The sequence below is a fragment of the Acanthisitta chloris genome, unplaced genomic scaffold, assembly GCF_000695815.1.
Source record: "Acanthisitta chloris isolate BGI_N310 unplaced genomic scaffold, ASM69581v1 scaffold27557, whole genome shotgun sequence".
NCBI classification, from domain to species: Eukaryota; Metazoa; Chordata; class Aves; order Passeriformes; family Acanthisittidae; genus Acanthisitta; species Acanthisitta chloris.
In genome coordinates, this window is record NW_008682479.1 from 327 (window position 1) to 16,038 (window position 15,712).

At 50.5% G+C, this 15,712-nt stretch overlaps 1 protein-coding gene across 1 annotated transcript in view; it reads right to left on the reverse strand.

Moving 5' to 3' along the window:
* Nucleotides 1-7,700: 7,700 nt before the first annotated feature.
* CASC4 (cancer susceptibility candidate 4) overlaps nt 7,701-15,712 on the reverse strand; it is an 11,430-nt gene continuing 3,418 nt past the window's right edge. Inside the window, exons 5-9 of the mRNA XM_009078549.1 lie at nt 15,670-15,708; nt 15,227-15,325; nt 14,039-14,212; nt 11,238-11,405; nt 7,701-7,943 (exon numbers count right to left, since the gene is read on the reverse strand). Coding sequence (XP_009076797.1) covers nt 7,870-7,943; nt 11,238-11,405; nt 14,039-14,212; nt 15,227-15,325; nt 15,670-15,708 — 554 coding nt within the window. The 3' untranslated portion in view covers nt 7,701-7,869. The remainder of the gene's footprint in view (nt 7,944-11,237; nt 11,406-14,038; nt 14,213-15,226; nt 15,326-15,669; nt 15,709-15,712) is intronic.

Below are 15,712 nucleotides of genomic sequence, written 5' to 3' on the forward strand. Positions count from 1 at the left end.
TTAGATTTGTCGTTTCAGTGCTTCTGAACTTGGATATTAATTTGTCTGCTGAAGATCAGTTGTGCTCACCACTCCTTTTAATCACAAACCTTCAGTCGTGAGTAACAGGAGTTATGACAAAATAGGCACTCCAGGCACTGCTCAGGACTGACTGCTTCTACCAGAGTAAATGCATCCACATCCTCTGGTGTAGCAGTAGGCAGAAACCCACACAGGTATTGTGTTTCCTTTCCTGGTACCTGTTGCCTTCCTGCTTAGCTTTTAGCCTGGATCATATTATAAAAGTCCCAGCTCTCTAGTCACTTGAAATATTTATTGGCTTGTTAAACATAACCACATCTGCTGCTGTGAGGCCCAGATTTGTTGTAGGATTGTCACAGGTCTTTAGCAGAAGACACTATAAAGCCAATTTTACCACGGTTAAGAAGAACAGAGGCCATGGAAAGGCAGTGGAACAGTGTAGTCCTCGTGCAGAACAGGTATTCATCATTGCCTTGGAGCATCAAAGTGCTTCTAAGCATGTTAATGATGGCACATGAATAGTTTGTGAATGATCAGCTGTGAGAAGGGTTAGCTTGGACATGTCCAGGCTAATGGAGATGGTTTGGCAGCCCCTCAGGAGGAACTAGAACAGCAGGATAGCTGTGGGATATCTCACTACCAGCCCAAGGGACATTCACTGGTGCTTAGAAAGTGGGAGCTTGGGGGAATGGTGGGTGGAAATGCTCTCCCAAGCCATGGAATTAAAGTGAAATGAGCTGCCAGAGGAGATCATCCAGCAGGGTCCAGAATAAGCACATAATTTTGTGAGCACCAGCAGAGAGATTAAAGGTATGACTGAAGGTTCAAACTGACCTTTATGGGAATGAGAACTGGACTTTTCTGTGGGACAGGATGTTAACATACACTTTTCAGTGTCCTGTGCTCTCCCCGAGTTCCCTGGTCAGGGAGAGGGGCTGAACTTGGAGGAGAGGGAATACGTACAATCCCCTTGCTAACTGCATTGCTCTGCAGGCAGAAGTTCCAGGGTCAGCAGTGTGCCCTGCTTCCCACATTAGCATGTCCACAGAGTCCCTGAGCAGAGCATTAGCTCTGTGTGTGTGAGGTGTAAACCCCTGATTAGTGCTGTGTGTGCCTGCACATGGAGCACTTGGAGCTTGAAATGTGTGTTTGGCCCAAAGAACAGGCTCATGTTGGCAGCAGAGGGTCCTTCCCTGCCAGAGGATTTCAGGCTCTCTGTCACACTCTGCTTCACTTCACAGGGAAACTGAAGGGGAAAAGGCAGTTGCCAGAGCATTGCCCATTCCTGCAGTGGCATTCCCTGGCTGCCCCTCAAAAGAGCCTTCCTCATAGTTTGTTTCCTTACCTCTCTCCCCTGAGCCTTGCAGGTGGTTAGGTCTGTGTTCATGCACTCGGGTGAGCTGAGGTGCCTCAGAGTTCCCTGTTGAAGGTGCAGTGGTGCTGAGCTCTCCTGTGTCCCTGCACAGCTGTTTGCAGGAGGTGCAGCTCAGGGCTGGGTCTCACCTCAGTCTAACTTCAGCACGTGGAGTTCTGGAATTCCTCTCTGTGTGCCAGGACCCACATGTGGGATCAGGGCACCCCTCAGGATTCTGTTTCATAGCCTAATGTCCCAAATCTTCACTTTTCAGGGGGAAAGGTCCTATTCCCTGGATAACTGGGGAAGGGGAGGGGAGGGGATTGGGAGTTGGTGTTCTTCATTCAAGTTCTTTAAAGAGACATCTCAGTGCCTAAAGGAGCCTGCAAGGACCCCAGAGAGGGACTTGGGACAAAGGCATGGCAGGACAGGACAAGGGGGAATGGCCTTAAACTGAAGAGTGCAGGGCTAGATGGGATATTGGGAAGAAATTCTTCCCGTTGAGGTGCTGAGGCATTGGCTCAGGTTGCCCAGAGCAGATGTGGTTGTTCCATCCCTGGAAGTGTTCCAGGCCAGGTTGAACAGGGCTTGGAGCAACCTGGGCTAGTAGAAAGAGTCCCTGTCCATGGCAGGGATGAGTTGAGCTTTAAGGTCCTTTCCAATGCAAATCGTTCCAGGATTCCATGATTCTCTGGGATTCCATATCCTTGCAGACCCCACTCCATACCTGAGCACAGCAGCTCAGTCTAGTTCATTCTGACCCAGTGACAACAACTGTGACAGGACTGGGAGAGCTGTGGAAACAACACAGTTCTTGTCTGGGTTTGTATTTTTATTGTTCCCTATTTCCAGTGTTTGTTGTTGCAAATCGTTCCAGGATTCCATGATTCTCTGGGATTCCATATCCTTGCAGACCCCACTCCATACCTGAGCACAGCAGCTCAGTCTAGTTCATTCTGACCCAGTGACAACAACTGTGACAGGACTGGGAGAGCTGTGGAAACAACACAGTTCTTGTCTGGGTTTGTATTTTTATTGTTCCCTATTTCCAGTGTTTGTTGTCTCTTTGGCCCATCTGAAGGCAATGAGTTTTGCTGGATAGCTGGAGCCATGCACCTGAGCTGAAGGAGAAGCAGCTCCCAGCCTGTGCTGTCTCCATCCAGACGTCTGGAGCCAATCTGCCTGTCGAGGAGCAGCTCCAGACTCGCTGTTCTCACTGCTGACACTCCAGCTGACAGCACCAGGGACTCATCTGCTCCCAGATCCCCATGGAACACATGGGAATGAACCTTTGCGTTTGATCTAGCACAGTGCAGCACTGCAGAGTGCCAGGAAACATCTCTCTGGGCATGGAAAGGCACAGCCACAGGGTTCAAACCCAGTTAAACTGCAGGGTATCTATGCCAGTAATCCCAGTGTGGCCACACAGGGTTTGATACGGGTTGAGGAATGAGGATATTATGGTTTCTGTATTGGCAAGAAGAAGTTCAGGCACAAATATCATTACTCTCTTTCTGGCTGGGTCGAAATTCCCCTGGGTACTCATAAACAGGGAGAGATGCCCCAGACTGGGTTTGTGCTGTTTTACTTATAAAACTGCAGAAATCTGTTCTCAGTCCTGGAATCAGCTGGAAAGCTCTGACTGGTGCAGGGCACTGTGCTCCTTCTCCATACAAAGTACCCAGTTCTAGGCTACTAAAATGTCCTGAGTTCAAATGCTGTGCTGGGGAATGTGTTGGGGTATGTCACAGCTGCAGTTGCTGTAAGAACCTTGGGATAGAGTGAGCCTGTGGAGGTGAGTTTTCCACATGCCCCCAGCACACACCACACCTGTGTTTGATGTCATTTGTGTTTTGTTCAGGCAAACCCTGGGAGTCTGGGGGAGCAGGGAATGGGTTTGAGTTCAGCAAAGGCTAAATTTGGGCTGTGTGGTGACACCAAGCCCTGGATCCTCTTCCAGGATTGGTTTGGCATCTGGCAGGGCACCTACTGAGGAGGAGGAGATTTAGTGTGGTAGTTAGTAACGGAGTTTTCAAACACCATTCCTGTGGGGGCTCTGCTGCCTGGAATCCTATCAGACCAAAGCTGAAGTGCCTGACAGTGTGTGTGTGTTCTCCACGGAGCCCACACTGAGATTCACCCAAAGCATTCCACATTCTACTCCAAAATCCTCATTATGAGCTCTGCCCTACAGGCTCTGGGTTCCCAGTGCTGATGGGTTTGTCTGTGTGACAACACCAAGTGATAACATGGAATAAAACACATCCACCATTATCTGTTTGCATCTTGTCACTTCAAAGTACGTTAAGCTCTTTGCAGCTACTAAAATGCTGGGAACTGTGGTTATTTATAACCTGTTTCCTTCAGACCTGGCTTGTACCTGTTGCTGAGATCCTGCCCAGCAGTTTGGTTGGGTTTCCTCAGGTTTAAACTCAAATGGGTTCATCAGGGAGTCTTGGTTTTGTGGGATCTGTGTAACTTCGGGAGTGCTCTGGAATTGGGCAGCTGGGACTTGCATGAATAAAGGGAGTTCCTCCTCTGGCTGTTGGTGCAGGTGTTCCTCATCCCGGCTGGAGTCATCCCGAGGGTTGGCAGAGCATCTCCAGCTCACTGCTCCTCGGTTTGAGTGCAATGCCATGTGCATCCCAAGTGTTTCCAGCAGGATTGGCTGCGGGAGCTGCCGGGGGGGTGCGTTCCAGCGCCGGGCTGGCGGCGGTGGGAGGAGGCAGTGCTGGAGCCGCTTTGGCTCAGCCTGGCTGTGGCCGAGGGAAGCAGCTGCGCCGGGAGGTGTCCGCGGCGTGTGTGCGCCACGGGGAACGGGATGCTGGAGTGGCATTTCCAAAGCACAGCCGAGCTGGTTTGCCGTTGTTAGGCGCAGAGCCCTGCGGTGAGCAGTGTTTCGGTGATCCTCAGAGATTTGTCCTTCCAATGGTGCTGTGAGCAGGTGTTTGATGGAGCTCCAGCAGCACAGTGCACTCACGGCATTCAGCTCAGCACGTGCTCCTGAGGCCATGGAACGGGATGCTGGAGTGGCATTTCCAAAGCACAGCCGAGCTGGTTTGCCGTTGTTAGGCGCAGAGCCCTGCGGTGAGCAGTGTTTCGGTGATCCTCAGAGATTTGTCCTTCCAATGGTGCTGTGAGCAGGTGTTTGATGGAGCTCCAGCAGCACAGTGCACTCACGGCATTCAGCTCAGCACGTGCTCCTGAGGCCATTCCAGAGGGATCCTCCCTCATCCCCTGCCTCCCTCCACACAGGGGCAGAGGTCCTGGGTGAGAACCACAGGTGTTGGCTCCTTAGCAAACTGCCTTTTCCTTTAAAAATAAAAAGTGGCTCATTAACACAGAACTGAGAACTTGGGAGTTTGTAATCATGAGCCACTTTGTGTTTTTCACTCGTGAAAATGAAGCAAAGATCCGTTTGGGGGTTCCTCTGTATGGCTTTAGGGACAGCCCTGATAGCCAGAGCAGTTCCCAGTCCAGCATGGCTACAGCAGGAAAACAGAAGCAAACTGGTGGGACTTGTTGCTTCCCAGGATATTGCACAAAGAACAAATCTCCAACGAAGTTCACAGAATCTCAGGATGGTTTGGGTGGGAAAGTACCTTAAAGCTCATCTAGTCCCACCTCCTGCCATGGACAGGGACATCTTCCACTAGACCAGGTGGCACATCCGGCCTGGCCTGAACACTCCCAGGGATGGAGCAGCCACAGCTGCTCTGTCTGGGCAATCCATTCCAGTGCCTCAGCACCTCACAGGGAGCAATTCCTGCCCAATATCCCATCTGTGGATGTCCCTTCTCCCAAATCCCTCTGCAGCTCTCTTGGAGCCCCTTTAGGCACTGGAAGGGGCTCTGAGGTCTCCCTGGAGCTTCTCTTCTCCAGGTGAACACCTCCAGTTCTCCCAGCCTGGCTCCAGGGCAGAGGCTCCAGCCATCACTGGGTCTGATTTGCTCCAAGGCAGGGCTGTGAGTAAAGAACCTAGATACTGCTGGCATTGTGTGAGGAGGAGGAGGAGTAGAGCATGAGGAAAAGTGCAGGCTTGAAGGAGAAACAGGAACAAGAAGGTGGGACAGGAGGGACTGGTGGGTGCAGGAAGCAGCAGGAGCACAGAGGTGTGAGGGGAGATGGCTCAGGAACCAAGGCACCCCCAAACAAACAAACAAACCAAGGAACACTGCTCAGAACACACGGGCAGGTTCCCAAAAGAACTCCAGCTTTTTTTTTTTACTGAAGTGGAATTTGACAGAATAATTCCCTTTAGAAGTAACATTCTTTCAAGATTGGATCACTAAATAATGAGAGGCAAAGTGCTGGGTGACCTACATCAGAGTCCTTAAAAGGATTCCCACCAAGATCCACGGGCTATGCTTCAGCCAAGTATTTTCCCAAAATCCAGAGGCATCCTGAGCCCAGGGATCCTGTGCAGTGTCACTGGCCCAGGGCAGCAGCTGGAGTCACAGAGACAGTCTGGGGCAGACATTCCCCAGTGGGGATGATACAATGGAGTTATACTGACATATCCATAAAAACAGCTTGGAATCCTTCCCTGTGAGGTGCTGAGGCACTCGCACAGGTTGTCCAGAGCAGCAGTGGCTGTTCCATCCCTGGGATTGTTCCAGGCCAGGTTGGATGGGGCTTGGAGCACCCTGGGCTGGTGGAAGGCATCCCTGGGTGGAACTGGATCATCTGTGAGGCCCCTCACAAACCAAACAATTCCAGGGATCTCTGGAGATCCAGTCCAACCCCCTGCCCAGGCAGGGTCACCTGGAGCAGGTGACACAGGAATGTGTCCAGGTGGGTTTGGAATGTCTCCACAGAGGGAGACTCCATGTCCTCCCTGGGCACCTATTTCAGTACTCTGCCACCTCTATAGAAAGGAGTTCTGGCCCCATCCTCTGACACCCCCTGGAGATATTAGTATGGCTTGATGTGGTCCCCTCTCAGTCTCTTCTCCAGACTGACCAGGCCCATCTCTGCAGTCTGTCCTCATCACAGAGATGCTCCTCATCATCCCTGTGGCTTCCTGGACCCTCTGCAGCAGGTCCTTCTCTCTCCTTACCAGAACTGAACACAACACTTCACATATGACCTCACCTGGGCCAAGTAATCACTGATGGAAAGGAAAATAAAATACGGAATGTGATGAAGAAGAAAAGGCAGAGCAGGAGGAACATGGAGTAAAGTCCCTTCAGCACAGAGGTGCAAGGTGGATGGTCATGCTGATGGGGAGGGAAAGCAGCTCAAGCTGTGGATACAGAATGGTTTAATCTCTGAATTTAGGCAAAAAGCTCTATAATCTGCAGGTCCTCCCAAGATGTGCTGTGCTGCTTCCCTACCTTAGAGCACACTGGGTTGGCTGTTCTTGGACTAAACACAGTGCGCAGTTGAGTTTCACTTTTTACATGCAGCAGATGTGCAGATTTTTTTTTACACTGACACTTTGTCTTAAAACTCCATAAAATTACTGTCTGAGTGCTGAATTATTTTAAGAGGGTCACTGAGCAACAAGCAAACCTGACCCCTTACTTCAGCCCAGCACCTGTGCACAGGGATGGGCTGACTCATCCTTCAGGGCCCACAGCCTGTGTGCACAGGAGCCCTTGGAGGAGCAGGGGGGACAATCCCCTTCATTCCCATCACTGCAGAGCCATGGAATCATCTCCATAAATCCAGAAGTGCTTAAGCACAGAACACAGAGAAGGCTTTGACTTACAGACCTGATGAAGAACACCAAACCATGGGATGTGGTGGGTGCTCTGAGCTGTATCAGGGATTAGACTGGAAATGAACTGGGATGGGCACCTGGACAGCACGAGGGCACATTCACCCGGGGTAGGGTTGGTCCTTCCACGGAGGGCCCACACAACTGCTGCAGACATGTCCCTCTGGAACACAGAGACTTCCTACAAGCTGTGAGTTATTTCTATCACCTTTTAGATCAAGCTATTAGTTGCACACATTTTTGGGATGTATCAAATTATTGAAGTCCTGGTCCTTGCTGCAGGGCTGCCCCAGCCTGGGCTCCAGGAGCAGTAAACTTCCACAGTCCATATTCACTCCCAGCCCAGGGCTCACCTACAGGCACAAACCACAGCAGCTATGCCACAGAGATGTGACTGTACAAAAGAGTCCTTGGCTGTCCACAGCTTCCACAAAGACTTCATTACATCAGTACAAACTGTACAGGTTCTGCAGGTTCCAGAGTGTACTAAGTGGCAGGAACAGTCCAGGCTGGATTTACAGACTGGGTTTAAGTGTAAAGATCATTTCAGACAAGGGCCAGGCCGAGTGAGCACATGAGCTCCACGTGACAGCAATGTCCAGGTATGTACATATGTACAGAGCAGGGTCCTCTCCTCCTGCTGACTGAGCACATGCAGCACTTCACTCACAGCTTCCTTGGAAGTAGGAAACCCTGGAGCAAACATAGTCCAGTTGTGCAGCACCTCCAGTTCGTGGGCTGAGCTGTCCTGCCCATGCCCTGGGTACCAGGCCTAGAGCACTCCGTGGCTGAAACGGGACTTGCTGTAGTCCCCCAGGTCGTTCTGCAGGTCTCGTTCCTCGTCATCTGCAATCACAGCACAGTGAGCCACAGTTAAACACCCGGCAAAGCTCAGCTGATACCCCGAAAAATACCCCAGGCCATGCTGCTGCTGGGCACAGCACCCAGCTGGAGTCACTGAGGCACACAGGAGGCACAGGGGCTGCGGTTCCAGCCCAGCTGCCAGCATTCCAGGTGGGGTCTGTGGCTGCAGTGCAGCCCTGTCTCACAGAGGGTCTGCCTGCAGGGACTGCAGCACTGTTACACTCACTGCTGGGCTCTGAGACTCGTCCTCTCCCACTAAACCCCAACTCCTGCACAAAATCCCATTCCCAGGTTTAACCCATCCCTGAACTGACACTGTGAGGCTTCCCAGGGGATGAAACCCCAGGGACTGCACAGGGAAGTCACTGAGAGCCCTTCCATACCAAGGAAGGGCTTTTCCCACCTACTTCCCAGATGACACCTTCCACACAGAAGTGGCACAGCATAATTTTACCTGATGGGTCAGTGTTACTCTCAGTGTTTTTCCATACTGCTGTCTCATATCTCAGACTCGTGGGTGAAGTTTGGAGAGGCTTTTAAAGACCTTTCCCAATCCCTTATCCATGGGAATCCCTGTTCTCTCGGCAGCCTGGGCCAAGGATCGCAGGCAGGAGCTCTCAGCTGCCACTGGTTCCCCTTTACAAGAGAGTCACAGCCCCATCCTGCCTGGCAGGTGCAGGTGTTTCACCTTCCTTTCAGCCCCTGTCTCCACATTCTCCTCTGACCTCCTGCCTGACTTTGCTCCTTGGGGTTTGTCTTTTGAGGCTCCTGAGAAAACGTAAAACAACCCCCAAACGTTCACACTGAGTGTAACCATTTACTGCAGCACATGCAGAAAAACCACAGAGAAAATGCACATTCAGCATCATTTCATGTGATACTCCAAAACACTCCTCATTCTGCCCTGACCTCCTTCCCTCAGAAAGTGAGAAACCTCAAAACCTCTGTTTGTTCCAACTCATAAGCCTCTCCTGCACCTCAGAGCTGTTTCTTTAGCTCAGGATAGACCCTTGTTCACAGGAAAGGGAAGCTGAGTATGCCTACCTCCCAGCAGCTGAGGAGGTGCTCCACACCTTCCAGCCCCAGACAGGTCCTCCTGGCACCTTACCTGCCAGACACAGGCTCTGTTCCCTAAGGAACTGCCCCAGAGCCCCTGGACATGCTGGGGCTGCACCCCTCTGCACCATCCAGCCACCACAAACATGTTTGAAGCACCACTCTCACACCTCACCTTGCCCTGCAGCAGGAGACTGAGGGAAGGACCCCCAGGCTGGTGCTGCTCACCTCCAGCACATCTCCCAGATTTCAGTGTTTCCCCTGGATAATTTCAATCTAAGCCCACACATTCCTAGTGGGAACAAAAACCACGTGGAATGCAGTGGCTTTGTGGCACATGCCCCAGGCTTTGTTCAGTCCCAGCTGATGTTTTCCTGATAGCTCTCAGACAGAAATTCTCTTTTATTTTCCCCTCCCCTAAACAATCATAACCACTTCCCTCAATTCTCCCCTCTCCTGCCCTGCAGACAGATCAGCCTTAGAGCCTGAAGCAGCCACTTTTTCTAGAATGCTGCCCCTGGAAGCACCACTGGACACACTATGCAACTCACAGCTTAAATCAACTCAACAAGTTATTAGGGAACAACAGAACAACCACCATTAAAGGCTTCCAGAAGTCACCCTTCAGCCTCCACTACCAGCTTTGAAACCCACTCTGCCTACAGAGACACAGGGGTTCGTTAGGAAAAGGCTACTCCCGAAGTCCAAATTCCCAGCCAGCAGAGCAGGGAGCTGGCAGGAACCCATCTAAAAGGAAGATGGGTTTGTGGCTCACTCTCAGGCAGAGCACTTATTTTTCCAACTCCACTTGCACTGCAAGCACAAGCACAATCTGCTTTTTAATATCTTTCCACTACTTGTGGCTGTGTCACACCACCCTTTCCCATATAGGAATGCTGTACATGACCCTGGGAACTGGTCACAGCACACCTGGCATGAAATCCTGCTCACAGCAGACCACAACTCTTAAGAGCTCCCACAGCCCCTGCATCCACACACTTTCAGACTCCCAGACTGGTTTGGGTTGGAAGAACCTTAAAGCTCATGTCATTCCACCCCCTGCCACAGACAAGGACACCTTCCACTAGACCAAGTTGCTCCAAGCCGTGTCCAGCCTGGATCTTCCTGTACCTTCCTGCAGCTTGGATGAGCAAATTCCAGCCCAGCAATCAGCAATGCAGAGGGACAGGTACGAGCACACAAACCTACTGGGACTCCTGAGCACAAGTGTCACAGAACAGGCCAGAGCAGGAGGAGCAAAGATTGCGTTTCCTCGGGAAGTTAATGATCACCCAGGGCTCCGATCCATCCTTTCCCTCCACTTGTTCCTGAGTTCCAAACTCCCAGGCCAGCCCAACCTGCTCACACTGCACTTAGCTGCCTGCCCACACCAGCAGCTGCTTTTCACTGGCTGTCCCATTAAGTATGCTCAGATCCCAACTAAATACATGTATGAAAAACTACCAGCTAAACACTTGCATTATAAGGGGAAAAAATCAGGATCCTGTAGGATCTTCATCGTATGTCCTACTTCTTCCCCCTCTTTATTTGACACTTTCATTCAATTGGAAATGGAATGTTTGTAAACTACGTTTACACAAACATTCTCACCCTACAGACATACAAGCCTGGCACAAATGGCCCCAAACAGCTGGATGAGAATGGCACACAGGACAGGGAGAGCCATGCAGAGCCACATGCAGGGCAGGTGGAGGTGGTGGCTGCACACACAGGGTTAGTCAGCAGTGGGTGATGAGCTCTGAGGAGGGTTAGCAGGAGCATCACAAGCCTGTTGAATCTGTGTATAATGCACCAAAGTGACACCTGCAGTCACTACCTGAGGCCTCAGTGCACACTAGCTCAAGGCAGGTGTGACAAAAGCAGCACAGAGAACACTGCATTTCTCTGACAATTCAGGAGTGTCCAGGCCCACAGCCCATCCTGTCAGGGGCCAGAGCTGGGCTCTGAGGTAAAACCATGCCTGGAATTTGGTGCCTTGCTTTTCCTAGCAGGAGCTGTGCACAGCTGCAGTCAGGTGCCAAACCCTCTCACGGACACTGTTGCATCACTGCTGTCCCACGGAGAGTGAGACCCAGCTCAGCCCTGTTCGTTCTGTCAGAGCAATTTGTGATCAGCTAAATCAGTGAGGCTTTACACAAATTCAACAAGTGACTCAGTATGAATCTATCACAGTGGGATGGAGGCAAGACCCAAGCTCACCTTGGACGTCTTCTTCTCCACCATCACCATCCTCTTCCTCATTGTAAGCCAGCTCAGCCTGTTTGTCTGCCTCATACTCACCCACGTTCCCATCATCCCCATTATAATCTGCCAGTTTGGAACCCTGCTGAGGGTCCCCAGGGGATTCATTCTCATCAAAGAACCGGCCTGTGGAGTAGGCAAAGGAGTGAGTCAGCAGCAGGAGCAGAGAGACAGGGACACTCTACACAGAGCAGGTGGCAGGAGAAGGCACAAGGGCTGTGGCAGTTCCAGCTGGAGAGAAAGGGGGAGAATGGACAGTGCTGGGGCAGGGGAGAACAAGGCTCAGGGAGCACCTCAGTGCAGAAAGGACGTGCTCCATCACCTGGACCTCCTGTCATGTGACTGCCCCAAGCTCCTCTCTCCATGGAGAAGAGCTGTAGCAACACCTAAACAGCTCCACCTTGGACTGCCTGCAGACACTGGTACACGTTCACTCTAATGGCTGAAGAGCCCTCAGTGGAGAGTTAGCAACCATTTTTCCTGAGGCCTGGAATGAGGCTGTGCCCTGCTGGCATGGGTGGGAACCCAGCAGGGATTGCTCTGCAGCTCTCAGCCCACTACAAACCAGTTCACTTGGCTTCACACTCTGCTTTCTTGGAAGCTCTAACAGTTCTTCAAACATCCTCAATCCAGTGGTTTTGTTTCCCAACAAAGAGTTAAGAATAGCTCCAGATCCGCAAACAATACGCAAGAAAAAGAGGAATCAGCTGGAAGTCTGGAATGAGCAGTGAGAGATCACTGGTGTGATGTCTGGCTCAGAGCTGGTGGTTAATGGGACAAGGGAGCTCTGCTCCAGCCCAGCACAGTGCAGCCACTTGCCCAGTGATGGAGGGAATCAGCACTGAGTGTGCAGAGGCCACAGGCCTGGATCATGTGAAAATGAGAAACTGGGATTAAAGTGTAATCCAGCCTTACAGACTGGGCACCAAGGCTGCTGGGGCAGGTGGTGAGTGATTCCCAGTAGAAGCAATTAACAGAGGTAAAACAGGAGGATGAACTCAACATCAGCATCAAAAATGGACAGGTGTAAACATGAAATTATTTCCTAAACCAGTGATAACCCTCCTGTGTGGCAATACATAAAAATCAGGACAGAGACAGCACCATGGTGCTTCTCTGGATGGGGAAAAAAGCAGCAGGATCACACCCAGTGCAGATCGAGTGGACAGAAACAGCAGTTTTGGGTACTGTCATAAAACAAGCAAGGAGAAACCATGATGGGTTTAGAAATCCCAAGTTCCATGCATTATTCATTACCTGTTCCTGTCTGACTGAGTGATCCTGGCTATTACTGTTGGTGCTTTTGACACTGCATTGCTACACAACCCAGACAGCACAGCAGGATTTGCACATGTTAAACCTACACTGAGCCATGAAAGACAACAGAAGGTACCCAACTTCCAGCAAACCCAGCCTGTGGCTATGACAGGAATACTGTGACCAACAGGCCCTGCATGTGCTGAAGTTGACAGAAGGAAAGGTTAAACAGGATGCAAAAATCCCAGGAAACACAGAACCTGTGCACAGGCTGTGAGCTGAGCTCCACGGGCACACGGAGAGCTCCAATCCCAGCACAGCTCAGGGGCAGCTGCTCAGACCCTGCTCGGTCTCATTCTGCTCCAAGGGCTCAGGATTTGAACTCAGGCTGCTTCAAACCAAGCAGGGAAAGGCTGAGCACACAAACTTCCCCAGGACATAATCCTCCCCAGCACTCATGGGTGAGGTGCTCCACAGCAACTCCTGTACCTGTGTGTATGCTCAGGTATGCATAAGATTTAGGCAGAATCTCACAATCACAATGATTTGAGTTGGAAGGACCTTAAAGCTCATCTCCTCCCACCTCCTGCCACAGGCAGGGACACCTTCCACCAGCCCAGGCTGTTCCAAGCCCCATCCAGCCTGGCCTGGAACACTCCCAGGGATGGAGCAGCCACAGCTGCTCTGGGCACCCTGTGCCAGAGCCTCAGCACCTCACAGGGAACAATTCCTTCCCAATACCCATCTGTCCCTGCCCTCTGGCAGTGGGAAGCCGTTCTCCTTGTCCTGAACCTCCAGGCCCAGGTTGCCAGTTTGTAATACACCTTTCCCTGCTGCATCACAAAGATCCACTAGTGATATTCCAACAGCCAAAGTCTTCCCTAAAGATCTGCTTCTTAAAAAAAAAAATCTTATTTGGATAAAGAAAACCCAAGAGGACATGTTTCAGCACTAAGGTTTTTTTCCAAACACCCTTCCTCACCCAAACAATTGGAACAGGTTTTTTTAAACCAACATCCCACACTCCACACACCTGTGTGCAACTGCTGGAGGTTCCTGACTGGAGCAGACAGGGAAGAGAATGGTTCTGGACAACTTCCTCATATAACAAGCACCTTCAGTCCCCACCACAACGACCCCAGTGTAAGGGCTGGATTCTTCAATATTCTCCAAACCACAGTATTTAAGTCAGGTACTACAGGAAGTAACTCAGTATCCTGCATGTATCCCAGCCCTGACTTATCCCATTTAGATGAGCAGTAATTTCCAGAAGCACTTTAAATTCCCACGAGGAAGGAATTTTTTTAAAACACTGAATGTATATATGAAAAAATAACACAATAAAGCACCTATTTTCCCCAGGGACATGCTATATTCCTTCCCAGGTTCCCTCTCCAGAGGGCCCTCTGCACTGGTCCCTATGTTCCACACAGGCACTACCACACACAGGGAATGAAGGGATTTTCTCCACGTACTGAGGTTTGTGATCAAGGCCAACTTACTTTGCTTCATCTTCTGCAGGTCACTAACTTTGCTCTTTGGGATTTTGATCTGCTCTGTCTCGATTTTGGGCTCTTTCTGGGCTTCCATGTTGTCTTCCAAGTGTAGGTGCTGGAGGGAATTGGGAGGGATCTGCTGGACACCGTCAGCGTTGGCACCGTTGTCACTGGGCACACCTGCAAGGAACAGGTGTCTGCAGGCCTGACATGACTCCAAGGGGAGGCAGAGGGAAATCCATCACATTCCAATCCATAATCCATCCCCTGTCATTCCCTCCCAGCTGACTCCTGCACGTGCTGCAGTGCCTGAAGCCCAGAACAACAACATGTTCATGGATTTTCATCCTCCTGCTGATTCTGCTTTTCGAGGCAACTAAGCAACACTTACTAACAATCCTTAAATGTGTGTGCAGGCTCTGAGCTCCCTCACTTGGGAATTCTGCTCACACATCCACTGCACAGGGAAAGAAAAACTTTTGTTGTCTTTTTCCAAGAGAACCAACAAAGGGCAGAACAAAACCTTGGGGCTGTTTGGTCATGGCACAAATGTATCTTCAGACCTTTATATTTAATTAATACTAAAGTTCTAGGAATCATTTTAGCAGGAAGTACTAGAACAAGCCACTTGCAGTGCAGGTACAGCCTACTGAAGTGACTTGACCCATGAGCATGAATTGTATTTTCTATGGATTTGTGTCCTTTCCAACTGCAAATCCTCCAAACCCTTTCACTGCAGGACTTACCATTCTCATGTCCTAAACGTCCCCCATGACACCCACACAAAGCAAGCAACAGGAATGCTAGATTACCTCTGCCTGTGGATACCAACAGATCAAGAACCAAGCCCTGAGGGTATGGTGCAGCCCTGATTAGCACCCTAAGGAACAATAATTTCAATTACTCTGGACACTGGAGGAATTACACCTCAAGGAGGAAAAATTTCAGTTATTCTGGGCACTGGAGGAATCCTGAAGCATTTATCCTTGAAACCTCAAACTCAAATCTGGCTGCAACTGGTGAAAAGGCTCAGAAACGATTTGGTGTGGAGGATACCAAACAGGACCACACAAGGGCAGCCCCAGTGCCTCAGCCAGCCAGGTGAGAACACAGCCCTGGATCCTGCAGGAATTTATCCCTGATTTCCTCCGTGTAACCCAAGTGTTGCCTTGTGACTGCTGAGAGGAGCTGTACCTGGGGCCAGGTTTGCAGCATGGGGCTGCTGAGTGGGGAGGCTCAGCACAGGCTCATGCCCTTCACTCTTAGGAGCTGACATAAGAGGCTTCTTCAGAGCTAAAACAAAACACAGGAACAACAGCATTAGCATGAAACAACTATTTACCTGGTCTTCCCCTAACAACCCTTCAAAAATTGCTTTTGTTGTTGCTTTCTTGGTTTTGAACCCAGATGAAAAGATAAAAGAGAAGATTTTGGGGGGCATTACCCAAAGCATCCATCTTTAAAAATTCAGACCTCGAAAGCACAGTAGAAATCGTCTGATTTTATACCTCACTTGAATTTTCCTACCACAGAGAGATTATAAATCTCTGCATTCCCTATGAACCACACGGTGCTCACACACCATCTATACATCACCCAGACCCCAAACGGGAAAGGATCAGAGTATTCCTCCTAACCAGTGGGAGTATCCACAGCCTTAGCAGGGTCGTTATCTTCTAT